At 39.5% G+C, this 27,170-nt stretch overlaps 1 protein-coding gene across 1 annotated transcript in view; it reads right to left on the reverse strand.

The window, feature by feature from the left end:
* Window positions 1-27,170, reverse strand: part of PDZRN3 (PDZ domain containing ring finger 3) — a 129,754-nt gene that overhangs the window by 97,370 nt on the left and 5,214 nt on the right. Inside the window, exons 2-3 of the mRNA XM_032193966.1 lie at window positions 26,020-26,106; window positions 24,770-24,877 (exon numbers count right to left, since the gene is read on the reverse strand). Coding sequence (XP_032049857.1) covers window positions 24,770-24,877; window positions 26,020-26,106 — 195 coding nt within the window. The remainder of the gene's footprint in view (window positions 1-24,769; window positions 24,878-26,019; window positions 26,107-27,170) is intronic.

Below are 27,170 nucleotides of genomic sequence, written 5' to 3' on the forward strand. Positions count from 1 at the left end.
TAAACCTCCTAAGGGTAAGATACTTCAAATCTAGATGTATGCATCTGTTTGTGAAGGCACTAAATCATAAAAGGTTGTTCTGAAAATCTCATTCAAAATGTATACGCGACCATTTTGATGTGTGTGTATATAAATATATTTAAAAGTTAATGTAATATCCTGTTAATAGCTGGCTTATCTAAGGACAGTCATGCAAGTGGTTGAGGGACTCCAGAACTTTGACAGCATCCAGATTAACCTTTATTAATACAGACCTGAACTTGACTCTTGGTCTTCCAGGGAAGTGGGCAGTGTGAACATTAGGATGCTTATTGTCACACATGGGTTATTTCCATGGAGCACTATGGCTGCACAGTATTATTGTATTGGGAATATTTCTTCAACTTTCCAATAAAAAAGGCCAACAACTGGCTGTTTTTAAAGCCTGAAACATCTGATGGCTTTGCTTGAAGGGACTGTAAACTTCATTTGATGTTTGCTAGCAGGAGAGGATTAGAATAACTGGTGTATACCTGTCTGGATGACTTTTTTCCTGATGTGTTTTCTTCATTGGCTTAATCATTTGGTATTTCCAGGTTTTTATACTAGTTAAATAGTACCATAATTTGCAGCATGCAATAGTAATCACAGATTTGCTCTTTTTTTGTTTGTTGCTATATTCCTTCTTTCCCCAAATACGTAAGTCTGTTGTTCAGAGGGGCAGCTATGAAACTAAAACCAGTATCTTTGGCCAGTACAGTTCTAAAATTTAGACTATGGTGTGTACACCTGAAGATGAGCAAAAACCCATTGGACTATTACATTTGAAACATCACTTTCCTGGTTCTGTAGTAACTGTGCAAAGCCTGACAGTTTGCTACCACCTTCCTGGGACACTCAGGATGCTGGTACCTCATCCAGATATTTTCCACAGGTCCAGCTTTGTACGCAGTACTTTTTTGTAACTTTTGCTCATTTTTAAGAATAGTTGAGGAGAAATAATTAAAATAAACTGAATGTTCTGGATCACTAACAAAGTATTCATGGCATCAACATAGCATATTTGTAAGAAAGCACTGTGGTGTTATTTTTTCACTATAATATACTGCAGTCAGCAAATGGACAGAGTGGCTACAGACTGAGCTGTGTCAGATCATGTAGGCACACAGCTTCACAGACTTCAGCTGAAAATGCTTTCAGTCCCTGCTTGTTGGAAGTCAGAAGATTTGTATTTTCCAGCTCAGTGCACTTACTGTAAATAAAAATATTTCTGCTCACTTCTACACTTGAGGACAGGACTTGTTACATGGCTTTGCTCATTGATCTTCCCAGCCATTTTTCCAGGGCTCTATGAACACAGAATTGTGCAGATTTTTGAGACAAATCTAAATGTCCCATAGCGTCATTTCTTGCTGTGATACCCTCTTTTCAAGTGCCTATATGAAAATAGGGAGCTTTGCTACCACCTGTTTCATTTGGCAGATGACACCTAGCAGCCCAAGAGGATGCCAGCTGTCTGGCCGCACAGCAGCAGCTTTCCCCATACTGCTGCATGCAGTGTTAGAGCTGTGCAGGGGATGAACTGTGCTCCTCTCACAGGCCTCTGATGTGCAGGATTAGCAGGTGACACTGGCAGAGATAAGGGTGCACATGTCTCTTACTCTGGGATTTTCTGTTCTACTGCAGGGTTCTGCAAGAGACTTCTTCCAAAAACATAAATAGGATACTTAATTATAGAGGCTCTAATGGGGCCCACACTAATAACAAACTTAGTTCTTCTCCTTTTGCATCAGTTTTATATTGTCATTGATCTTTAGAAGCTTGGAGTTATGCTAGTGTAAACTCCTTGCAATTAATAGAAAAAAGATAACCAAATATTTACAGTTAACTAATATCTAGTGTTTTGAACCATTGTACCAATCACAGGCATGTTCTGTAGAACTTCACGCAGAGATTTACACTAACTTTGCCTAGAAAGGGCTGTACAGATGCCTCAGTGACTTTTGAGGATAGTAAAGACCAATAAATCAGGCTGCTTTGGATTCTGTTTTACAACTGGAAGAGATTATGCTGATCTTCACCAAAAAGAGAGGATAGTATTCTGATGCACAGCATTTGATGGTTACCACTCATTTTTGTCGTGAAGAAGAAAGGAGCAAATTGTCCATATGCTTTTAAATAGTACTGTCAACATACAGTATTTCTAAATCAGCTTAATCCATTTTGCTATAAATGGAAACCATGCTTTCTGTATTTCTGGTGGGAATTAGTTAACTAAGTGCTAAAACTTGCCAAACTGCATTTTATATTAAAAAAAAAAAAAAAAGGAGCTTCATGAATCAAAAGCAGTGTTCAGCTGCATATAAATAGGCTTCCAGAAAAACGTATGCCTTGTAATCACATCTTGATAGTCTAATACCTTGTATAAAAACCAGAAACTATTTTCTGCATCTGACAGTGTTTACAACACGGAGCCTGAAGTCTGCCCTCCTATAGTTACTATTTCATACAACAATACTTATGGCCTAAAACTGAACGGGCTTCCTATTTACAGCTAAATAATACAGGATATTGATCTGTTCAGGTAAGCACCCAATTCAACTCAGCCTTTGTGTGATGTGAGATAAAATGTAATCCAAAGTAGAGTGGAAACTGTGCCATCAGATGGCTCGAGGAGTCCAGTCCTGCAGGGTCCAGGCCTTCGGTCCGGACAGACCTTTCCCATTTGAGGAGAATTGAAAAGGTACAAGAAGGTACACTTATTTTGACCTGGCTGGGCAGAGCAGCCTGGGGTTTCAGCCTTTAGCTTCCCTGTGGCTGACCTGATGGACTGCAGGTATATTTATATCCCGCAGGGTTGCCAGTGGATTATCAGGTGCTTGTTTTGCTTTCAGCTGGAGAGGCCCTCTAGAGGGGCTGATGCCTTTCACTGTCTGCTTGACAGAAGTAGGTTTGATGGATGGGACTTGCAGAGAGGGAAAAATGGAGTAAGTGCTTGGAGATGATTGACAGATGCAGTAAATCTAAGCCAGCCTTTGAAGATCAAGAACTAATGGTGGAGCACATGCAGCGCTATCCTTTCGCTCTCTGTTGAGGCCTTTCAGCTTATGAACAGTGCCCTTACTTTTTCATGTTGTTGAAAACAGAACATATGGTTACATTCAATGCAAACAAGTCAGAATCACTGTCAGATGAACACAGATTAAAACCATAAGAGAAATCTGACCTGCTCAGATGCTGTGGCACTGGTGCCCTCCCACTCAGCTGCAGGCACCACCGTCACTAAAAGCCTCGCTGCTGCTCGCAGGCTCTGCTAGAAGCACGCTGGCAGTGCGGTATCAGGAAACATTTGTGCTAATGATAATGTATGATTTCCAAATGCTTTCCACAAGAAAGAATCCAGTATTAATGTGATTATTTGCTGTGAATAATAGGCTATCACCACATGGCTAGATGCCTTGCGTTTTGTCAGGAAGATGTGGTGCTGGCAGACTGCTCTTCAGGAGTTGGTAGCTTAAGTCGTGCAGCACTCCCGATAAACAAGTAAACCCTGAATCAAGCATTTTGTTGAGTTTCCTCCTTCAGTGCTTGCTTTCCAAAGACAGTAAACCATACCTCTCTGGGAGGTAATAGTCAGCCTGCCTTCTGGTTCAGAGCTCCTCCTGCCAAATGCATTAACGGGGAGAGCTGACATCTCTGCAGTATTCGTGTTCCAATTCCTCTGCCAAAAATGGAATTTGGGTGTTTTGTGGGACAAAGCAAAGACTGCCAGCAAACAGTGAGCATCTTGAAACCTAAAAACCTTGTACTTGGCATGGATTATTTAAAACAGGAGAATAGAGATCCTATGTACAATATCAAGTGTTGTCCAGCCCAATGACTGCAGCTTTTGTCTAGGTGCTAAGCTTTTGTTGACACATCTTGAATTTGCTGGAACAGCCGCAGCTCTTAAATCCCACAGGAAGGCTGCTTTTGGGTTTCAGGATAGTTTGAGACCAGACTCTAACAGGCTGCTGACCTGCTTTCCTGTGAGACCTACTCCTTCTCAAAAATGAAACTTATTTGTAATAATAAACATATATGGGGATGATTGCATTACAGTCAGACTCGAGGTTGCAGTGCTTTTGAATTTTTACTTTTTAAAATTTAGAAAATCTTGTTTTGTACACATGCAGTAGATTATGGATCTGAAGCTATTTTCTAATTCTACATTCTGCTATTGGACACTGATAAACAGGATACAAAGCAGCGGCCAAGATTATTAGTATACCAGTTCAGTGCCAGTATGGGGCTGATGTTATCATCTGATACACTTTTCCCAGCTCTGATTTCGATGAGTCTGTGATATGTAATATGTGTCATGCTTTACTGTGTTAGATCACATGTTAGAGGGCTGTTGCAACATTTGTCAGCATCTTTATAGAGGAAAAAGAAACCCTAGGAAATGTACTGATTCCCAACTAATGGTTAGCCAAACATGCAAAGCCGATAACATTTAGCAAGCACTATTCTAAAACCCAAAGGAAAGCAATGCGGTTGGTAGAAAATCTGATCTGAAAGCTTATTTTTACAGACAAGTTGCAATTTCCATTTACAAGAACCAAATCTTACTTTTCCTCCATTTGTCTGGAGATTTAAGATTTGTTTGTTGTAAGAGTAATGATACTACCTAAAACCATCAATTAACATAATCAACAGAAAGCAAAGAAGGAACTTAACTATTCTTAAAGAAAAAATTCCAGGAAGAGTTGAAAAACGTGACTTTTTTCAACAGAGCTTTGCTTAGGAGGAGTTATGAGTGAAGCAATTGAAATACTTTAGTAGAAGTATGCAGTGCTGCTCTGTGCAGAACTCTGAAAGGTTAAGTTGTTCACTGTCACTGTTGGGTTACACATCATGTTACTGCTGGGGGAAGGGAGCACTAACTACTCTATTTTTCCAGCTCTGCAGCCAGACTCTCTAAACAATTTCCTGCACTGGGTTCACCTAAGAGACTAAATTGTTTCTAATACAAGGAATGTAGTAAACCACCACCGATAGACAAATACCTTTTCTTATCACTAATGGATTACAACACTTGACTGCAAAAGCAATTTAAACCTTACAAATGGCATATTCAACCCCGCAACAGTAGTTACGCAGGGAGAACTGTTGTTACAGCAGCTTTTCATTATATCTTTGAATGTTTGCACTGAAAATTGATTATGTATTTTAAATTCAGCAGTATAGCTTTGTTTTTATTTGCTGTACCTCTGAAAACGATAGCTTCAAGAGAGTATCTGGTAGGTCTTCAAGCTGTGGACAGTACTTGGTGCTTAGCAGTTCATATTGCCACTCAGCAGCAAAGCAGTGATGGCTCAAGAGCTTATACATTTAGAGTGGGGGAAAAATGTTCACTCTATTTATTGAAACACCTGAGACATCACCAAGATCAGGGGCCCAACAAGATAAATGATATGGGTAAAAATTGCGTATGTGGATGTACATAATAGAAATCCCCAAACAGCATCCCTAGTTTTGATAACAGTGTAACTGTGGATGACAACCCCCTTGGCATCCAAGTATGTCAGGCAGGCTCAGTGCACAAAGATGAGATCTGTCTGGGCACAGACCTGGGTACCCATCTGCCTATCTGTCCTGACATCCATCCATCTGTCTGTCTCTTTCTTACAAAGCAGACTCCTTGAGTTGTACCCCAGAGGCCTTGCTCAGGCCTACATGCCCACTGGCCTGCCCGAAGTTCTTGTTTCTCTTTTAAGGCCTTGCTTCTAAGAATGGTGGTCTTGAGTGGGAACATCACCTTTTATCACAAAATCTTGAGCCCTCATGACAAGGAGAAAGGCTTGAAACTGCAAAACAAGTTCAAAGAAAAATTGAATCCTCACATTTCTTAGAAAACTTTGAGTCTCCCTGTGACTTGTTGCAGTGTTTCAACAACAGAGACTACAGTTCTTACATCATTTTTTTTTTTTTTTTGGGGGGGTAAAGGAAAGAAGGAATGGTTTTGTGATGAGTAAATAGGATATAGGATAGTCTGTGTTTGTCCCTTACAGTGACAGCACCTACAGGCGGTTTCCTTCAGGCACTGGAATTCAGTGTGAATCATCTGATATGATGACATCTGGTACTCTATGGGGATTTTCTGGTATTAATCAAGTCCCATTTGCAAGTTCTTATACACTAACCTGTTAGTAATTAGGATTTTGGGGAGAATATTTGAGCAACACAATTGCATCAGTTTTACAGTAAATGTCCTGCAACTGTATATACCCACGCAATATTTCTTTTTCCATGTAACCTTGGTCATACAGAATTAACAATAAGCAAACCATCTCTCTCCGTGTATCTTAACCTATGTATTAGGAATGCTATGTTCTTTACAAAATTATACCTGGTTTAACAGACATTTCCCGAAGTCAAAGCATTATTTCAAACTTGTGGACAACTGCCCTGTTTTTCCTTTTTACCCACTGAGAGTAAGGGACAGTTTGCACATAAGCTTGAGGGACTGAAGGTGGGGCTAGCAGCGGACAAACTCCTCACTGAAAGCTAGGATCTGGAGTGTATCTGCTTGTTACCCCAGGTTACTTACAGCCATATCACTGCAAAGCCATGGTAACTGGCTGCATGTGCGCTCTTTACGTTCACCAAGTATGATGTGAAAGTACGTGAGCCAAAATCACCCTGGAAGTGATGATTTCAGCACAATGAAGGAGGGGAAAAATGACCCAAAAAGGAAGTTTTAATCCGAATTTGTTGCCTTGACTCCTTGTTCAATGATTGCCTAATAGTTTGGGGTGAAATGGATTGCAAAGTTCTGAATGTAATACTACCATATTGAATTATTTAAAATAGAAAATATCTTGAGTTTGTCAGAAAGGTAAGTAGCTGGGATCTGGGGATTCAGAATTCAGCTGAGCCTCCATCTCTGTTCCTGATTCCCTTTGTGGCTTGGAGAAACCCACCCACAGCTGCCCAGATGCACCTCTGTCAGCTAACACTGCTTCTGGGATGCTCCTACCCCAGGTTACTTCTGTGACCCCACAGTAGCATCTGTCCTCCCTCTGACACCACTTTCAGATGGGCCACCTGCAAAAACAGTGTTTTTTCAAAAAAAAGTTAAAATGAAATAGGTGGTGCTCTGCCCCCCAGTTTAGGATGGCACTTCCAGCTACCATGCAGGAATGGTAATAAGTCCTTACAGTTTAGATTTGCTATATATACAAATCTTTGAGGAGATCTTTGAAAATATGTCTAGCTCCGTCAGTGCTATTATTAGTAGGCAGACTGGAGTAATGAGTCAGCTCCCAGGTTTTTTAGTGACACAAGTCAAAACACTGAATAACAATGTTTTTCCGATGTTGCAAAACAGCATGAGCGTGAATTGTTGGGTTTAATTGTGAGACAAAAAGGTGAAGTATCCAGGGGCAGAAAATCTGCCAGCATCTTCTCTGCACAGATTTTCCATCTCCTTTGGGTCTCTCTCCTCCTACCCTGTACTGTGTGCAGTCACATAAATTACAGCGAGTGTGAAACACCATCAGTGAGAACAATTGTTTTACATGCTTTTCACATTAAATAAAATGACCACACAAGGGGCACAGTAGTGGAGAATATGGCCCATGGGGAAATTTATCTGAAATAATGGTTTCTTCTGTGCTTGAAAATAGCTGAGATGGTCTGAGAGTTAGATTCAATTTAATGACTCCCAGACTTGTAGAAGTGTCTGGTCTGGATCTCAATTTCTCAGCTGGTTTCTGCTCTCTGGAACCAGTATCTGTCCCAGAATGGGGGACTAGTTAGGAACTTCAGGCCCTGGATTCATGTGCATTTTAGCTATCATCTTATCACTCTTCTGCAAGCCGCCTTCTCAAGTATAAATACTACATACTCTAAGTGTACTATCTTTGGTTGAAACTAGCAATAATGTGAGTGCTATAGATTATATATGTCAACAGGTCCTCTCTGAGTAATGGTTTAGTGTTTATTAAACATCCCTAAATATTTCTACAAGCATTTTAATGTTGGTTCATTTTGCACTGTAAAAACTCACGTTTCAGCACAACTGTTAGACATAACACTGAAACCCTTAAACACTCTTTTGGGGGTAGTTCTGTTAAAGTGCATTTTTCAGAAGCTGGTGCCATTTGTTGGAGCTTGCCCTGAACTGTCAGCATACCTTTTCAATCAAAGCAACAGCTGCCAGACTGATATAGTCCTGCACCAGAATGAGAACCCTTCAGAGCCTACATGCCCTCGACTTATCTCGGAAGAGTCTGTAGCCGCTGATACCAAATCACTAAAAATGGCAGCAGGACCAGTAATTTGGGGCTAATCTAATATCATGGGCTGAAGAGAAGCCACAGTCTACCCCACCCGACATTCCTCAAACACTCAAATCTCCCCCTGGGAGCCTTAAGTACACCAAAAATGAATGCTTTATCTGTAAACTGATTCACATGTTGCTCTTTTTCAAAAGGACATTATTAAAAGGACATTATTAATTGCTGTTAGAAATGGTCAAATACAGCAAATCAAAACTGGAGTTAAGTAATTTATAACTTATTGATGCTTTCTATTCATCATGAAAGTGTAGGTACAGCTTGTACATACGTTGTATGACTGCAGGTGGTGTAGCTATGGCTTAGGAAGCATTCTAACAACTTCAGCTTTTGTTTTCGTGTTTTTGGAGATGGCACTATTGCCACTGGGGATTCAGTTTCAGTTTGTGACCCCAGGCATTACGAGGGTGGTAAGAATAAAAGATGACCTACAGCCTTGGATCTCGTGCAACTTCCTTACTGTGGTTTAAAGGTCGTGTAGGGCAGAAAATCCCTACTCTCTGCAGTGGAAGGAGAAAAAATACTCCTGATTACACATGAAATAAGCCCGCTGAAGCCAATGCAAGCCCCTACCTTAATGGACAGTTTCCTTTTCTTCCTGGTGAACTGCTTAAATAAACCTTTGGGATCGACTGTGATAGCTGAATAAGTAAATAGCCTTTCAGAGGACAAAGTGGAATTAACACAAAGCCTTGGTTCCTTAGCACATCCTCCAGGCATGAGTAGTTTTGAGGGTGTGAGAAAGCCAGAAATGGAAAGAGCAAATGCTCTTTATCCTAATGCAGCAGTTGTCGGAAATAACAAGCCAGTTGTAAAACTGTCAAATATTTGGTGCTTATGTAAAACAGTCTTGCATTATCTACCTTCTGTTGCTTAAGTCTGTTTTGTTGATGACATTCAACTAACTTCTCTGTTTAGTACTGGTTGTAGGAACAATTAGTTTTAGTAGGTTCTTGAAATCACCATATTTGATCATTTTCCTTTGGTCTTCTATCTAAGGCCTCTTACCATGGGAAAAAATAGCGTCAGTATGACCCCATGCTGACTGCAGCAGGGAACATGTGAATGCACTAAAAGTATGCTGTGAAGGAACTGCTATGTAAACAATTACCTAAATAAGTACAACTCTGCTGATAAGGATTTCAGTGTTGAGCTCTGTCTCAGAACTTACAGTGGACACCGCAAATGAGAGCCACGAACCCTTCGTATTTGAAGGTCTCTTTGCCTTTTGTTACATTGAAGAATTAGGAATGGAAATGCCTGAGACCATTCTGATGCTGCGGAGCTGACAGGTATGCTTAGTTCAGCTCTTAAGCAATGCTTGTGCTCTTGCTGCATCTTGGGGCCCAAATTCTGGTCTCATTCAGAGGAAGAAGAAAGCCAACAGACATGGGAGCTGACCTTAGAAAATCATCTGCTATCACACCAGGCCATGAAATATTTTTTTTGATTTCTTTGCAAATACAGAGAAAAGAAGTCCATATAATGCCTTGCTAACTGTTAGCAATCAGCTGTATGAGATGGTGGCTCATCCAGCTCTATCATTAGCAACCTTTTAACAGCCCAAGTGCAAGGCATCTTCTAAGTGGAAAGAACTTCTGCCCCATGGGCTTGAAGAAATGTACTTTAAAGCTTAAGTAAATCAACTGGTTATTGTGCTGCTATTGCATATTAGATGAGCTGTTTTTGTCCATGTGCATTTTGAAGCAGAAAACTAAACTAACGTTTGTCCTGGTTGCTTACTATAAAAAGCACATGAAAATTGAGTGCAACTTACTGAGACTCCTATCTAGCTACATAAGACATAATTCATGCAGCTAAAATGGAAGTCTTGGAAGGACTACAACTTTTATGCAGTGCAGTTTGACTCTAACCACCTGTTGCAAGGATTCAGACTAGCTTCCAGTGTCTTTCCACATCCCTAGGCTCTGTGCAAGAGGTCTCTAAAAGGGGCACTGGAAACAATAACACTCCCCACCTGGAAAGGAAAGGCAGTGTCAGCCTGCTCAGCAGCCCAGCAGCTGCTGATGTGAAATTCTTCCTCCCCTGATAGGGGGAAAATGGCTGTGTCAGGTCATAACCAAAATCTTACTTTGGTGTAAGTGTGTGAGGTGAGAAAGCTTCCCCTGGCACCTGTTAAAATGTATCTGGCATTGCTCTGCTTTACTGAACCTATTGGACTTTAAGAGCTAATCACTGATGTCTGCAGGGAGCTGCTGCCACAAACATCTGTGGACCAAGAAAACTTCCAGCTCCATCTTTCTCAATCCAACTTCCCTCGTGTCCTCTGCAGCTGTCCTTTGACAAAACAATAGATGGATTCAGACTCACCCCAAAAGAAGAGAGCAGGAGTAAAAATTACATTGCTCCCAGGTTTACCAAAGCAGGAAGATTGCTCGGCTTCTTGCAGGTTTGCAGCATGTAGGATGCATCTCCTGGCCTCCTGCGCTTGTGCTGTGAGGCTCCCGAGTGATCAAGGCAAAGATAAATGTGTTTGGGAATGAAAGGTTTCAGCCCGCTCTATGTAAATTCCTATACAATGTTATCATCAGGGAAGCCAAAGAGCCAGACAAATAGCAGTGAAATGTTACCGTTGTCTCTGGAAAATATTCAGAGTAAAATTAAACTTCAGCTGACAGATTTTTAACTTCTTCATTGTTTAAAGTTGTTTCACTTACACTAAGCTAAACTCCTGTAAACTAATCTGTGGTCGTGCTGGCTTTGAGCTGGGCAGTCCATACCAATCTGTAGCTGTACAATCAGATCCTCTGATTTTGACAATTTCTTTTCATGTTTAAAGTCCTCATAGACAACAAAGAAGTTAACAAAGAAGCTAAGTGCTGAACAATGTCCCTGACGTAAACTATTTAAGGGTGACTAAGTAAGGAAATATTTCACCCAAAAGTAAATATTAAATTTAATTTCATTGAAGAGGTTTTCAAGTTTTATAAGGAGGATGAGAATTACATGTTCTCAAGCTGTATGCAATGCACTGAAAGATCTGTCTATTCTTTGTGCTAACTTCCCCATTTTCTCCAAGTAAAATACTTTCTAAGTAAATTGAGTTCCCAAAAGAAGTACAAAAATCTTCTTGCCTTCTGCTTTTTTTTTTTTTTTTTTTTAAAAAAAGCCACGTCTTGGGATACACACTTTTTTTTTCTCCTTCCTTACATGCTTGCTATATAATCATCTCCTCTTAATTGTAAAATAAAGGAATTAAAGCAACATTTGAATATATATAGCTCTTATCACAAGATTGTTAGGAATGTTAAATGTATCAGCTCTATGAAGTCTTTATTTTCTAAATAATATAATATTTAAACTTAATCTGAATAGCATTACAGTGGAAGCCCACAGGATGTAGAATGGATTTAGCCACTTTTCCTCTAAGTGACTCCTTTAGCTTTATATCTTCTTACATGTAGAGTTAAGTACCAAACTGCTAACAAAATGCAATTATATTACTTTATTGTTCCTCTAATTTTCTGCTAAGTATTACCTATTTGTTTGTTGCTGGTCTTTAGCTTTTTTATTCTTTAGAATTTCAATTTAACAAACTCTCAGCCTTTGCAGAGTAGGTGGTCTGTAACATTAAACCATCAAACAATTAGTTTTATGCTTTCCTTTCTAATTCCAGCCCCAGCTTTCTTTTCACAAGCAATGGTAGGAAATCCTCTGTCTGACATAGTAAAGGATAAAGGAAAACAAAAATCAGGCTCACTTGTGATTTACAGACAAACTTAGTCCTTTTAATGCCCTAAATGTTACGTTTTCTAAAATATAAGTGTACTTTAATCCCGAGGCTATTCAGACAACAAAATGGCTATGTGACAACAGTGATAAAGGTTTTCTCAACAAGCTAACTGTAGACAAATTCTAGATCAATTCTAATCTGTACATCCAACCAAAAGGAAACTTGTACCTTTGGAGCTGAACCGTAAGCTTTTACATAATAAACCTAGTTGTTGTGACACAGAAAACCACCACGATCTGAGTTTTTTCTTTCTGAGAAGAAAAGCCATTTTAAACAACTCAAACACTCAACAATATAGAAAGCATGATGTCTCTAAATCACAAAAAGCAGTGGTAGAAGTTTTTGTCAAGTCATTTCAGGTTCCAATCCTGTATCTACTCCAGAATTAATGGTAAAAAAAAAAAAAAGTAAAGCAAGGAATAGAAGTGTACTGTAACAAAAAATGCTATGAACATGGAAAAGTCTTTACAAACTGAAAGCCAATACTGCATTTTTACTGTAAATATGTAGTTATCTGTAACAGAAACATCAGTATGTGGTGGTTCGCTATCTTGTATCAGAAATTTAGTTTGGAGAATAAAAGCAGCTAGGAATCTGCTAGCTAAGCTAGATGTTACCAACTAAAGGAAGCAAAACTCAAGCAGTTTATAATAATTGGGTGGTTATAAAGGAGTTAAGTAACAATTTGCTTTATAAAATTCTTCCTCAAGTATCATAAATACCATAATTTGGATTCTTGAATGACTAGCTAAGGTTTTACATAATAAAAGGAAATGTAAAATGAATTTGTCTCCTGTATCAGTGGATATGCCATTTGTTGATTGTTTTCATATGCTTGTAGACTCTGACACTCTTGAGTACTAAGACCCCATTTTTCTTATTCTAATGTATATGCTTAATTTTAAGCAGATGAGTAGTCCTTTTGGCTTTAGTAAAGCAAATTCCATACTTAAAGTTAAGCATTCCCATACATGTTCAGGTTTTTCTGCAGTAGACAGCTTATGGTAATGCTCGTTTTTATCCCAATGAATTCACTTACAGATTGTACTATATGCTTGCATTGAACTTAGAATAACAGAATGAATACTTCTGAATTTACTTTTTATCATCAGATCAGGACAGATGTGGCCATCAGATCTTGTAAACTCACTACTGCAAGCGGGCATAACCTCTTCATTATGGATCTGCACTTGGTCCAAAACCTCCTTCACCACTGACTTCAGCTGGCCACAACTCCTGCCCTAGAGGAGATCAAATTCCCTGGGCAATATGCCTGTACTTTCAGGCCAGGATTTGTCTTTTGATTTTTGTCAGCTTTTAAAATACTGTCCTACTATCTTTGGGCTACTTTACTTAAAGACAATTTCCTTGGGGAAAGGACTAGCATGGTTTGAAATGTTGTGACTTAAAGTTAACTTATTGGGTACTGTATCAACAATGGATATAAACAAAGGCATTTATTGTTTTAGCATCTGTTTGATGGTGTATGTATATAGTTATTCCCATAGCACTACTTTTCCTGGCAAAAGATGTACATCATCTGATTGCCTGAGAATATGACTAAGTGTGATTATTAGTCCAGTGGCAGAAAGCATTGAGACCTTTCCCAAGACCTCCATTTACAGCCTTAATTTGCATTCTCCTACAAAGATAAGTAAATTCTACCATGGTTTATTGCTTCATTGACAGCTCACTTTAATTAAGTAGCCATGATAATTGCATTTCTTCCTGAAACTGCTGGAACTTTCTAAGTACTTAAAAGCTTTTGAGCTTATGTTTTTTTTTTTTTTCAACCCTTTTTTAAAGGGGGGGAATTAAAGCGTTGCAATCGGACAAAAATAAGCAGAATGGGCCAGACTGCAATCCTTGTTCATATGGAACAGAACCTCAGGGTATGGAATAAACCAATAGTAATGAAATTATTTTTAGAGTCAACTGTTACTCAGGGCAAAGGGACAGAATTGGGGATACATGTATCATCTTGGCCCTTACTGTGGGATTTTGGTTCCTTTGTTCTATAAAGCTATTCACATTATAACTCATTATGCAAAAAGAAGCATGAAGCCTCATCAAGAGACCAGTATTGGCCAAGAGCAAGTCACGCAAACACAGAGGAGACTGTCAGGGATGCTATTTATCCTGATTTCTTGGCTTATGCATGAAATTCATTTCATCCCAACAGAAGCTTCTCAGCATCTCCATGAGCTTCCCAGCCCCCCAAACTTCCCTATTTCTGCATGAGCCACGTTACTAAAATGCTTCTCATAAATCTAATGAATTCAGGTATCTAACTGCAACAGAGTCTGTGGAAAAGAAGCCAGGAAAACCGTAGCTGAAATGCACAGCATCAGCCCAGTGAAAGTAGCCTCTAATCATCTATAAAACGTGGAGATTTGCTAGGCCTGACAGGAGGCTAACATATTATCTATCACTCCCTGACACCCCTGCTCATTCCTATGTTTATTACTTGCTTCGAGTCAGCAGCTCTGAAAGTCTGCAAAAGTCTTCTGCAATGTGAAATCCATACGGAGGGCAAACAAACTTGCTTTTTGGTGAATGTGACGCAAAGCGAGACAGTATTTTAATTACCAGCAGGGGGTAAAACTGGCTAAAACTGAAAGAAAAGGTTCCAGTTGCTAGAGGAAGGTTTGTAATAGAAACAGCAATTCCCCTGCCGCAGAGGGAGCTGCCTACAAAGCAAGAGAAAAGAGGGAGGCCAAAATGAAGGGAAAACAATGAAAGGTTATATTAAAAAAAAAAAAAAAGGCATCGGTATGTACTGGCTTCTTCAGATACAGGAAGGAATCAGAGTTGGCTGTGTGAACTTTTAGATTAAAACAAGAGTTGCTAGCAGGACATTTATCAACTGTAACTGCATCTGAAGACTGCTTGTTGCTTTGTTTCAAAATATTTGATGCTTACCACTGCTGAGGAAATGCTTTTAGAAGCTAGCTGGTCTTGTGTCTGCGTTATGAAAGGTGCCAAAACTTTTACTGTGAAACAAGAGCTAGGGGTTCTTAACAAACCAGCAGGAAAAGGCAAGTCCTACTGGCAAAGAAAATGGGAAAATGCAAACGTAAAAATTGAATTTATGTAATTTTCATTGCAAGCTTGTGGTTAAAGCAACTGCTTCAGCTCAAGTGGGGAAAGGGATCTAAGTGGTACAAGGCAGTGACGGTGCCCTTGTGAAGTGCAGGTCCCAGGGCTCCCTTGCCTGAGAGCTTGCCCATTATTTTTAGCAACATCTCATATTCTGTGACATTACCATTGCCTTGTTCACATTTGGGATGAACTAAGCTTTAAAGACTTTGCAGTCCTTTCAAAGAACACTGAATGATTTAATTCTTTCTAACTATAGACATGAGATTTCCTTAACACTTGCAATATATGAATGTTAGCCTTAATTCCAAGTGCGCTAAAGGAGAGACAAAAATATGCAGTCAGTGAGGTCTCCTCATAAAACAAAGATTTCATTTTTTGTAAGAAATCTGCATCAGGAAAAGCACTGTACAGGAAAGGGGGTTATTTCTTCTTAGGTTTTGGCAAATGATTATAAACTTCTATGCCCAGTATAGGCTTAGAGGCTTCTGTAAGTCCATCAGGAGTTTCTTTAAAAAGAAGTAAAGCACTTAAAAGTTGGTGAGAGAGTTGTGGTGTCAAAGTTCTTGTTTGGTGTGACTGCACTGCACCAGTGTGCCTGCCCTATGCCCAGCGGGGTCAGCAGAAAGTCCCATTGTGGAGGAAGGGTGCAAAGCCATGCTCTTGGCCACGCTTATCCATTACCCAGTGGGTTAGCCCACATCTTTGCATGGAGCAGCACGCCGTCTGCTTTGGGATCAGTTCCCCTTCTACGCTCCGCAGCAGCCTGCATAAGCAGTACCACGCTGCTGCACTAGCTCAGCATTTAATTTTTTTTCCCCTTTTTTGCTAGAGGGAAAACCAATTAGCCAGAAAACAATGGTCCATTTCCACATGCCACACAGGAAGAGTAATTTAAACTTCCAACTGTTCTGTATTTGTGGATCAGGTTAAATACTCTGGGATTTCCAGCGAATTAAATGGGACCCGGACTGAGCCAACAGTCTGTGTTCGGTTTACATCTGTTATGGCCATAGGAGTCTTTTCTGAGTCTTTTCTTTCTATTATCTTCCCCTTGTCAAACCACAGTGTATCTCCATCTGACTCTCAGAAATACCACTAGCCCTAAAAAGCCACAATTTCCGCAACAAAATATTTCTTTGAACGACTTGAGGCTGACATTAGCTTTTGACCATGACATGCCCTGTTATTGATGAACACTAATAGTTTGAGTAGCAATAAATAAATCACCCTATTTATTCATGGGCTTAACTCAGGAAAGCTCTGCCTAGGGCTCGTTACTATTTACGGCCAGATTTCAGTCTTAAAAAGAGAAGACTGTTAAAGGAAAGAAGAAAAAGATTTTTGTTTAGAAATGAAGTTAGAGAAATATACTTCACAGAGAACACTGCAAGGGAGGGGATCAGATGATCTCTTTGTGTGCTTCTTTAGAAGGAAAAAAGTTATGCAATTCCAAGCAGTCATGTGGTATGGCAGCTGCTAAAGTTACTGCTAATTTTTATTAGAGCTGGCCAGAGCCAGAGAAAGGTCTGCTTTATAAGCAAGACCTTTTAAGAAATAAACCAAGTCTTCCTGAGCTGGGAAGCCTGCAGAACTGAGAGAGATGAAAAAACACTAAATTCTTTTTTTCAAATGATTTAGGAAATATTTTCACTCTCCCTTCCTGTTGCTGGTTTCTTTCTCATGTTCATCCAATCAATCAAACAAATGTTTACTAGTTTTCAGCTCAAATTCCTGCTCAGAGCCATGGCCCAGAAGGACTATTCATAGGTACAATGTGTTCGTGCTTTTATCCTCCCACGGAGGGAGCTGACCCTACTCTGAGCACAGGGCTTGGGCTGGATGAGCTGCGGAGGTCCTCTCCAGCCTCAGCCATTCCCTGCTCCTGGGAGGCGAGATATCACTCGGTGATAAAATTGAAGATGAGGCTTCAAAATTACCCATATCCCTGTGATATTTTATAGGGCTGGGTTCCTGTGGGTCACCTCTTCAAAAATCTGTGCATAAATTGAAGGGGAGTGTGGGCCAGACCTGATCACCAGAGCTTTTACTTGCTGTCAGTGTTGCACACTTGTCCAAAAGTTACCAGGATTTTGGCAGAAAGAAAAGACTAAAGACAAATGTTTCCAGATAAAACTCATTACAATTAAAAGACCAGTCACGCCTCTTCATATGTCATCTAAACCCAGTTTAAACAGGATAAATTTAGTACTGCTAGTAAATGAATCATAAGTAAACTGTGGATAGTATACCGGGGTTCTGGATGCTAACTCTAAAAACCTTGCAAGTTCTGTAGTTGCACTTCGTAGTGGAATATAAAATAGTAAAATTACACTATTTTAAATACCAAAACATCATGTGAAAAGCAGTCAACAATGTTGGGATTAGTATCACAATGCTGGTAAGTTGTCATCTTTTAGTGCTTAAAGCACAAAAGCGCAGTTACTTGTGAACAGTTTTAAATTTTTCATGGTGTAAATGAGTAAGAGGGAACAAAACTAAAACCATACCTCATATTGGAAGATGTTTTGTTTAATATCAAGCAGTAATAGTCTTATTTAGACACTACAAATGCCATTGTTCAGAAGCAGCTTTGTGCTGTATTTGTTCCCAGAACTGATTCCAGGATTTTATTTCATTTTCCATAATGTATATGTGGGGGAAAAAGAGGAAATGTGGTACTGTGAAAAACAGACAAGTGAGGCTTGCAGGTGAGACAGGCAGGTTTGCATGAAGCAATCTTCTGAAGAAAAATCCCACAACCAGTACAAACTGGGCTAGCGCTGCAGGATCGGCAGCTCTCGATTCAGGGTTCTTGGGAGGATCTGGTCAAATCTGGTCACCCTCACGCATCCTGCTTTATTCATTTTTGCTGGACAAATTCCATTTTTCTTTTAATTCCAAATGAATAGTTATACAAATTTTACTTAAGTGCATTTTGAATGGCAATGGTCTGAGCTGGCTTTTTTTCTAGTTCATTTGCTCTCACTTTGTGCCTATCTTTTAGTACAATTGACATGGTAATGTACTACATGTGTCCTAAATTAGGGATGATTGCATCGGATTGCTCAATTATTGCGATATGAACAAAATGTGTGAAAATAGTTGATAGGACATTCTGTGTGTTTTCTCTAAAAAGACTCAGCGCATTCAGAAATCTAAAAATAAAATTTAACAGTTAATCATAATGGTTTGGCTTCAAATGTGGAAAACCGAGCAGGAGATGATTTGAAATGCGAAAAATTGTACCGCATGTGAAAAGATTAAATTGTCTCATTGTTATATGCTCTATGTGCATGCTTTTAAAAGAGTAGTTGTTGGAGTTTGACATGTTGCTGCGTGCTTAGCTGAAGAGAATACGAAATGGCTATATTTCACTTCAAAAGGGGTGATTGCTTATAAGACCAAAATCTTGATCTCTCAAGTTGTATTCTCTCCTTGGTGCACATGTCCTGGCCCAACATGGGTGTGCAGCATCACCGTGGCTCCTGCAGCCCACGAGGTGACACTCCAGGCTTGTCTCCAGTGAGATGTTACTGGGGTGAAACCACCCCAAGCATGGATTGGTTTACTGGGAAATGGGAAATACGACTTGGGGAGAATGGAGGAGCTGCTTGGCAAGTCTTGTGATCCACAATATTTGAGTTTCTCATGTGAGTCCAGAGGTGTGAAAGGCCTGAGAGTTATCAGAGCTCTTTGCATTTCCTTTCTGAGTCCTGATCCTTGCAATACTGAGCAAGTTAATAACCAGAGCAAAAAAAAAAAATGTAGGGCATGGGGCAGGTGCTGTACAATCTGGGCCTTACGCTGTTTGGTTTTTAAAGTGTTATGAAAAGGTACCATAGTGCTTTTGTTTTTATTAAAGGTGGAAAGGGGCATGGATGCTGTAATCCTGTTAAAGTGTGACACAGAGGGGGGTCTATTCCTGAGTTTAGGGAACTTTTTTTTTTTTTTTTGATAATTTAAGCTTAGGGTCAGCATGCTGTGGGTTTCTAGTGACAGGAAGGCAATAAAATGGTGGGGATACCTGAGGGGAACATGCAGGACTTTTTCAGAGGTTACAACGTGAAATGTGCTTAGAACTATAGCTCTGCTTCAGTGAAGAGACAGGGCCCAGAGGTCCCTAAGACTAGGAACAGTTGCTAATTTCTTTGCAGCACTTCAGATTTTCATCCCCTCGGATGGATTTATCTTTTGTTGTTGTCTGGGGGAAGGACAGCGGTGCAGTATTTAGCATAAATGTCTGTTACACCTCTTCAGTTCACTGTTTGCTGTCTGGTCATCCCCCTGCTTCCCCACCTCCCTGCCACAGCTCAGGCTGGAGAGCTGGTGTGGAATCAAGCAAAAGCATTCGAGATGAAAAAATGCAGTGATAACCAAGATCTTCTGTTTTCATTTACATTTTCCTCTTAAGCTGATTATTACTCTGTTTTAGCAGTGACCAAGCTGCAAGACCTATGTTTTAGCACAGACGTAACGCTGCTTCGTGATACCATTAACAGATAGGGACAAAGGACTTGGAAAATCTTCCATAAGTACGATCTCCAAAAAAAGCTGGCTTTGCTACAGCTGTACTCACTGCCCCGTTGTGTTCCCTCTCCACAAATTCTCCACTGTTCTTGCATGTCCTGGCAGGAACACGAACATTCAATTTTAAGTTGCTGTCTGAAAACGTTTTCTTCCAGAAAATTAATTACCAAGTAAGTGTATGTATCTGTATAGTAAATCTTGTTTGCAGAGCTGAACTCTGCCGTTCACAACAATGAAAAAAATTCTGTTTAACCTCTGTCTATGACAGTTCAGTATGATTTTTGTAAGTAGCTATAGGCATAGATTTATCATATTAAAGCTGGTGTGATTTTTAAAAATCACTCACCAGCAAATGAAAAATTGTTTGGTTAATAATTTTATTTACTAATTATTTGTGGAAGCCTCCTGTGAGCAGTGATAAGTTGAGCTGGGTGTACTGCCTAGGGATAACTGCAGGCTAGCGAGAAAGCTGGGCAGGCAACACAGACTCAGTCCAGAGACTCAACCACGTTGAAAAACTAGACCCCATCCCATACCAGCAGACCCCATGAAATGTTTCTCCATTTACTCCATTTCAAAGCAGCAGATCTTCCTTAGCATCTATATTTCACTGACACGGAAACGTATGCCACACTCCTGTGAGTGCTCCTCTCCTTGCCCTTCCTGCCTGGCCGATGTGCTTTCTCTGTGCAGACTTGGCTTTTTGGAGGCTGTGCTGTTAACTCAGAAACCATGCGTGGGTTGCCAAAAAACCACCTCACGTGAGCAGAAAGTGGCTCTGCTAAAGCAGCCTCTATGCTACGGGGCAAACAGAATCCAGAGCAAATTGTAAACTTTAATTGCAAGTATATAGGAGAACATTTGCTAAAAAGTTTCATTGTTCCTATGTGTAACCTGTGAAGAAATCCGTGTAATAGAAAAGCAGCCTATAATTTGTAGCAAATGAGCGTGCTTTGGGGAAAATCAATCAAATGCACTAAGACATGTTCTCAACTCCTAAACTAATGATCCTTCCTGTGAGCAGCATGAAACACTGGGCAAGTCCCAGGTGGCATAAATCCTGGAGGTTTCAGTGCAGCTATGACAGTTTATACTACCTCAACAGTACCCTAATTGTACTTAAAATGTTTTAAGGTGGCAAGCAGTCAGCATTTCAAAAGTCTCCTTCTTTCTAAACAGTCCCGAAGCTAAACAAACAAGCTTACTAGTTAGTGAGAAGAGAATGCCATATTTAATTTATAACCTTTCAGAGCTGATGTGCTTAAAAATAAAAACTCTGGAAATCTAATTTTGTCTTAAGAAATGCCAGGCAGCTGCGTAGAGGAGTCATTCATGTCTGGGACTTGAACCAACTTCTGTTATAAGGGGAAATTAGGACCATTTTGTTACCCTGACAAAAATGTAATCTGTGAGAACAGTAATTCCTCTGCATTAAAATCAATAGTTTCAGCATGTTTCTAATACAGTGATTTGTTACGGAGCATCTTAACAATAATTCAGTGAATTACTAGTAATGGATTAAATCAGCTGTTTGCTTTGAAGTCAGAGCAGTGCATGAAAAACCTGCAGTCGAATCAGAGAAAATCTCATAATATCATTACTTTGCTTCTACAGTAATTGTGAAAGACCTGGAAACAGACATAGGTATGAAGCATTGGTTTACATAAAGCAATAATGAATAGACTGAGATCTGAGTCTTTAACCCTGACCTGACAAGAACTTCTCAAGATATTCTCAAGATATTTTCCTGTATACCTCAGACTACCCATTTGCAAAATATGGATAATATTAAAAAACAGCGAAGGGAAATAATTAATGGTTAACAGCCATAATGCATTCTTCATAGTCCTACATAAACACTAAATATATTTATTATTTAACAGATTTAGTAAAATGAAGTACAAGGGAAAAAGATTTTATTTCTGTTGCGTGCTTTGCAGGCTGAGTAGCACGAACCACGCATCATTCATCTTGATGATGTATGTCATTTCACAGTAGGAACACACCTCACAGTGGCACTGCTTATGTTAGTGATATACAAAGGGCCAAAAAAAAATGCTTTCACTGAAAATTCAAGACAATTCTTAAACTTGATTTACTTTTTTTGCATTTAACCTTTTAAAAGGTATAAAGCAGAAAATCCAAACCCACACTAGAGTGGGAAAATATGTTTAAAAACTGTCTCAGACATAATTCAAAGTTTATCTCAGTATCAATTTGTCAGGGGGATTGAATTTGCAAGCAGCATTTGTTATCAGCTATAAACAGCACTATGTGTCTAAATTTTACACTGCCTAATCCTGCTAAGTAATAAGAAATGTTTTGACAGTTTTGAAAATGAAAAACAATGCTTTTATTTTATACGTGCTCCAAAATGCATCTACTGTAAGATCTGAGCGAAATGTTTTCAAAAGGAAATCAAATAATTTACATTTCACTGCATTTTAAGTTCACTGTCATGGATTCTGGAATGCTCAATGTTATGATGTTATGCTCAGCAACTTATACTGGAATAAGAGTTCTTTGTGAAAGGGTCTATTTAAAATCACACTGGTGATACTTACAACTGTAATAATATATGAGCAAGTCGCGTATGTCCCTGATAGCCAAACTCTGTTCTAGATATTTATCTTTCTTTACCATCTTTCATGCTTCTCAAAGCAAATGTGACCACTAGTATGCTCTAATCTCTATGTTGAATTCCATCTGAGTCCACAGTTAAACCTGTATCTGTAAATGAGTCTGGCAATTCAACTGAAAAATCAAATATGGGTTGAAGTTTCCTTTTGGAAAGGCAATAAAAACATCTGCCTCTAGAAGGATGTTATGATTGAACATCACCTAATTTTCATCTAGAAAATGTACAGGATATTTCAATTAACTAATATAATAGTATGATAAAGCTGATTTAAATGCCATGGTGCAGGAGGTATCCTCTTTTTCCTTACCTGGAATAAAGTTAAAATACAGTGCAATAAACACAAATTGCACAGAGTACAGAATGAAACAGTTCTTTTCAGGTCCTGATGTCCCCAGTGCATGTATTTTTAGGGCTTTGTAATATCTCAGTTAGAACACAGAGAGAGTACTCCACAGAGGGAACCAGAACACATCAGCTGGGCACCATGCAGAGATTTGCTTCAAGATGACATTTCTAATCCAAACTCATGCTCCCAAGGTCAACAATTCCATAATAATTTTGCTAATTTTTCATCAGTATTTAGCAGATATTTAAATGTGAGAAGAGTGCATATGAAAATTAATTTGTGTCAGCATAACAAGAGTTGTCAACACAGGTTCCTGCACAAGGCTTCTTGCTACCTTTGGTGTGCTATAAACAGGATACATTCCCCTTGTGTCTCTACTCTGGACTTTTCTGCTATATTAAAATGTAAATGAATTGAGGGAAAAAGCCTGCACAAATGCTACTCATAAAGGCACCACAGCACTCAAGAAGAGACACAGCATGAAATCCCACCCTGTCTGCTTTCTTCTGTGTTCTTCTTGGGTTCCTACTGGCCAATACAGCACAGCAGTATTTAGCTGCTTGGCCTGCCCTGTGCTACCACTGCCAAATGCTGAACTTGTGGAAAAATGGAGCAAAGAAAAGCAGTAAGGAGGGAGGTCCCTCGCAAGAGAGCAGATGCTGTAGAGCTCGTGGAGGTCAGCCGTCCCTGTTCTCCCCTGCCAAATCCTACCGACAAAATGCTGCACGCCTGCAGTTCCAGCCTGAGTTCCAGCGCTCGTTCTCAAGCAGACTGAGCTGAGCTTGCATAACGAGACCAAGCCATCTCCTAACTTTGGGCTATTTGATTTTTCCAAAGTTTTGTTTTTCATGGCTGTTTCAATTGTGTGACCAAACACTGCTTCAAAAACAGATGTCAGCTTCTCAAATATGCTTTAGGGAAATGTATGCCTATGGGAAAATTTTTCAGTTCAAACAAAATTGCATAGTTCTCACAAAATTGTCCAGACCTCTTCAGAATTATGTTGTATCATATATATATAGTCTAAGCAACTCTGGATCACTTCAGCTCAGCTTCTTATCTTTTTATAGTTGTGCTACTGTGGCTCCACTCTTTTCCTTATGAAGAAACTTAATTAATATTTTATATCCTTACTAAATTGTGAATACAATTTACCATAACAGTACAGAAAATAGCAAATACACATTGTCTCCTGCCAACAGAAAATCCTTAACAGCTGTTTATTGCTCATTTGCAAAACATAAGAGCAATGGAATTCCATTACTTAGAGAAACTGGCTGTTCCATGATATCCTTGGCAACAAACACTGCACTTATCTTTTTGAACAATAGACTCTCAAAGCTTCCCCAGCCTACAAAAATAAGGCAGTGAAGAATACTTTTCCTAACTGTAAAATGCTAAACAATGGAAACTGACTCACAATCAGCTGCGTTTCATGAAAACTAACCTTTCCTTCTCTTTCAAAAAAAGAAATTTACTCACTGCAAATTACGACAAACATTTCAAGCAACCATCTCTTTCACAGAAAGGACTTTTTATTGAGGTCAAGACTGGCAAAATGAGAAGCAATTCAGGCTGCAATCTGAATAATAGAAGGACTTACAAACAACATTATGGGAGTTATTCGGACAGGTTTACAATAAACCCTATGGAAACTTCAGAGTAGATTTTTGTCTAACTGTTCAAAACATTTATTTTCCTTGGTCTTAGAAACCAAGATAAATAAAATCATGGTTTACGCTACAGCTATTTCACATATGGTTTTAACTAAATAACTTACAAGTTTCCAATAGCTTTAAAAAGAAATATCTATGGCATACCAGATAGATGCTAGCTCCTCAGAAAGTCAGGACATGCACATACCATCCATAATCTGGTTTCTATATTTAGGTAAGGACTATACCTAAAGCCATAAAGGTCAGCACTGAGTCAAGTCAAGCATATTTTAACAGGCATGTCTTCTAGACAGTGTTTACCACGGTGCATTTCTCCCAAACCCACACTAAAACATCATGCCATTTGAAGACCTGACACGGAACTCATACTATTAAAAGAGACTGGACAGCGTATTCGCATACCTCAATAATCCTGTCGTGAATTTGCAGCCCTCCTTCCTTAGCAGCAGGCCCCGTGTCGACTATTTTCGATACAAAAATTCCTTCGCTGGATGAACCGTCTTGATTGTCCTTTAGGGAGGAAAAGAAAAATATAATATTGTACCTTGAACTAACTCTAATTTTCCCTCAGCTAAAACTTGTCTGTGTCATAACAGTGTATGCAATTTAGAAGAAATATTCATAGGGATGTTTTAATATGGGGTTATTTGTGCTAATGAGAACACCTGATACTCCCATTCTGAAAAATTGTACAACCAGGAACGGACTTTCATTAGGTTCATTAGCTGCATGGTAATCATTTTCCTCTGACTTAGGCCAGTTCAGTAGTAACTGTCATTATAATTATTCTTAATGTAAAACCCAGTGAGACAGCAGCCTGCTTGCACATCAAACGTAAGGCAACAGTGCATTTTTATTTTTAGCTGCACAGCTCTTCCTCTGGGGGCTTACAAACAAAACTGTGGAAATCAAATTCTACCTAACAAGGGGTCTCCAGATTCTGTGTACTGCGAAATCAGCTTCTATCGGTGCAGAACCGTGTCTCAGAAAAGTAATTGAAAGACGTTAACTATAAAGAATAACTTTCAAGTGAATTTACTAGGCATAAATCGTGATTAATGTCACATTTCCAAGAGGCCAAGAAGTACTTCTGAATACTTTCTAAATTACTAGGACAAGGTATAATCCACTCCTTCATCTAATTAAAGTCATATGCAGCAGCCCTGGCCAACAAGAATCAAGAAAAAATACATTAGTGAGTGTGTGGTGCAGGAAACATCTGCTGAAATCGTGGAATTCAAAAGTAGGTTGGTTAAGTTACATCCCTTCACCTGCACACAGGGCTGCCTAATCTTGGGTGGAGAGGAGAGTAATGTTTTCCTAATGAACTGTAAAGGGCTCAAAGCTGTGGGTCCTGAACTCGTGCGCTATCTTCAAAGCGGAATGGTCTGAGGAGGAGATACCAAAGGGTTCCCCGTTTGGGGAGTTACACTCCACCTACATCAGTGTTCCTAGAGGTGGCCACATGTAAGATTAAATGTGTTGTGAGGGAAGAGACAGTACAGACGTAACAGCCATCGTACACATCCAATACAACTCTGAAAAGAATCCCAAGAGAACCAAATGCTTGTCAGCAGCATTTTTCCTCTAAGTGTTGACCTACGTGCTTTTCCCAACTGGAAAGGGCAAACATATTTTAACAATTAACATACCACGCATGGTCGGCCACCAATAATATTAAATCCAAGCGAGCCTGAGTCACGATGGAGGACAAGAGTCAGCGCTTTGGTTTCCTCGCCCTGCAAAGAACAGATAAACGTATTCAAAACATTTGTGCGCATCGGTGAGCAGGGCAGATAACACTTCCATGCGGGTCTGCTGGGTTGCTTTGTTACTTTCTTTTCCCATGAAGTTTGGAGAAAAACCACATCTGTGGGAGCGCTCCGGCCTCCGCCGTGGTGTGCCTCTGCAAAAGCCGCCCTCTGAGATTTATGCGTATTTTTTATTGAGATCCACAGAGACACTTAACAGCAACAGAAGATATTTATATGCAATGCTGTTCCTGCAACTACTTGACCCAGTCATACGTGATGTGTTATGTAAAATACTCCATGTTTCCAGTAGTCGGATTCTTGACTTTTCCAGTGCTTGAGGGTGTCTGAAGGACTGCGTTTTTGTTGTTTCTCTCCAGTGCTAGCTGCAGTACATTGTTTGAGAAAGTATCAGATATGAACTGCTATACAACAGCAATTCTCTGGTGAGTTTTAGAAAACAGCTTTAAAGAAAACTGCTACAAATTCTGTAAAAGGCCTGTGATGCTAATGGCTATCCACAGTGCCTGCTGTGAAGAGATTCGTAATACATTTTTCTTTGGAAAAAAACGACCAGCAAATTTGAAACTAGCAAAACAGAAATCCTCCACGACTGAAAATCATTATGGTAATTCCCTAAAAGATGAAATTCCACAGTGAAGAGTTGTCTGATTAGGCAAAAAATGCACCACAAAGACAGACAGGAAAGATGGGTAATACTGGAGCAGCTGTGCTCTGTTATCCTGCCCTACCCAAGCTTGCTCCTAACTGCACATTTGCTCATGTAGAGTACAACTTCTATAAAAACGTACACAAAATATCCTTTGTGACACTGTGATGCTACTCAAGGTCTGTAAGTTTCACAAAAGTTAACAAAGTTAACTAAGTAAATTAAAAACGTTTAGTGCATGCACTGTTCAATACAACTAAATCCTCACAATACGCTAATTTCAATCGCAATCAGGTGGCTGTCATTCATCACACTACACCACAAAACTATACAACAGTGCACGTGGTGCATCTACAGATCTCTATGAACAATGCTACCTCCA

This window comes from Aythya fuligula, chromosome 10, assembly GCF_009819795.1.
Source record: "Aythya fuligula isolate bAytFul2 chromosome 10, bAytFul2.pri, whole genome shotgun sequence".
Taxonomy (NCBI): Eukaryota; Metazoa; Chordata; class Aves; order Anseriformes; family Anatidae; genus Aythya; species Aythya fuligula.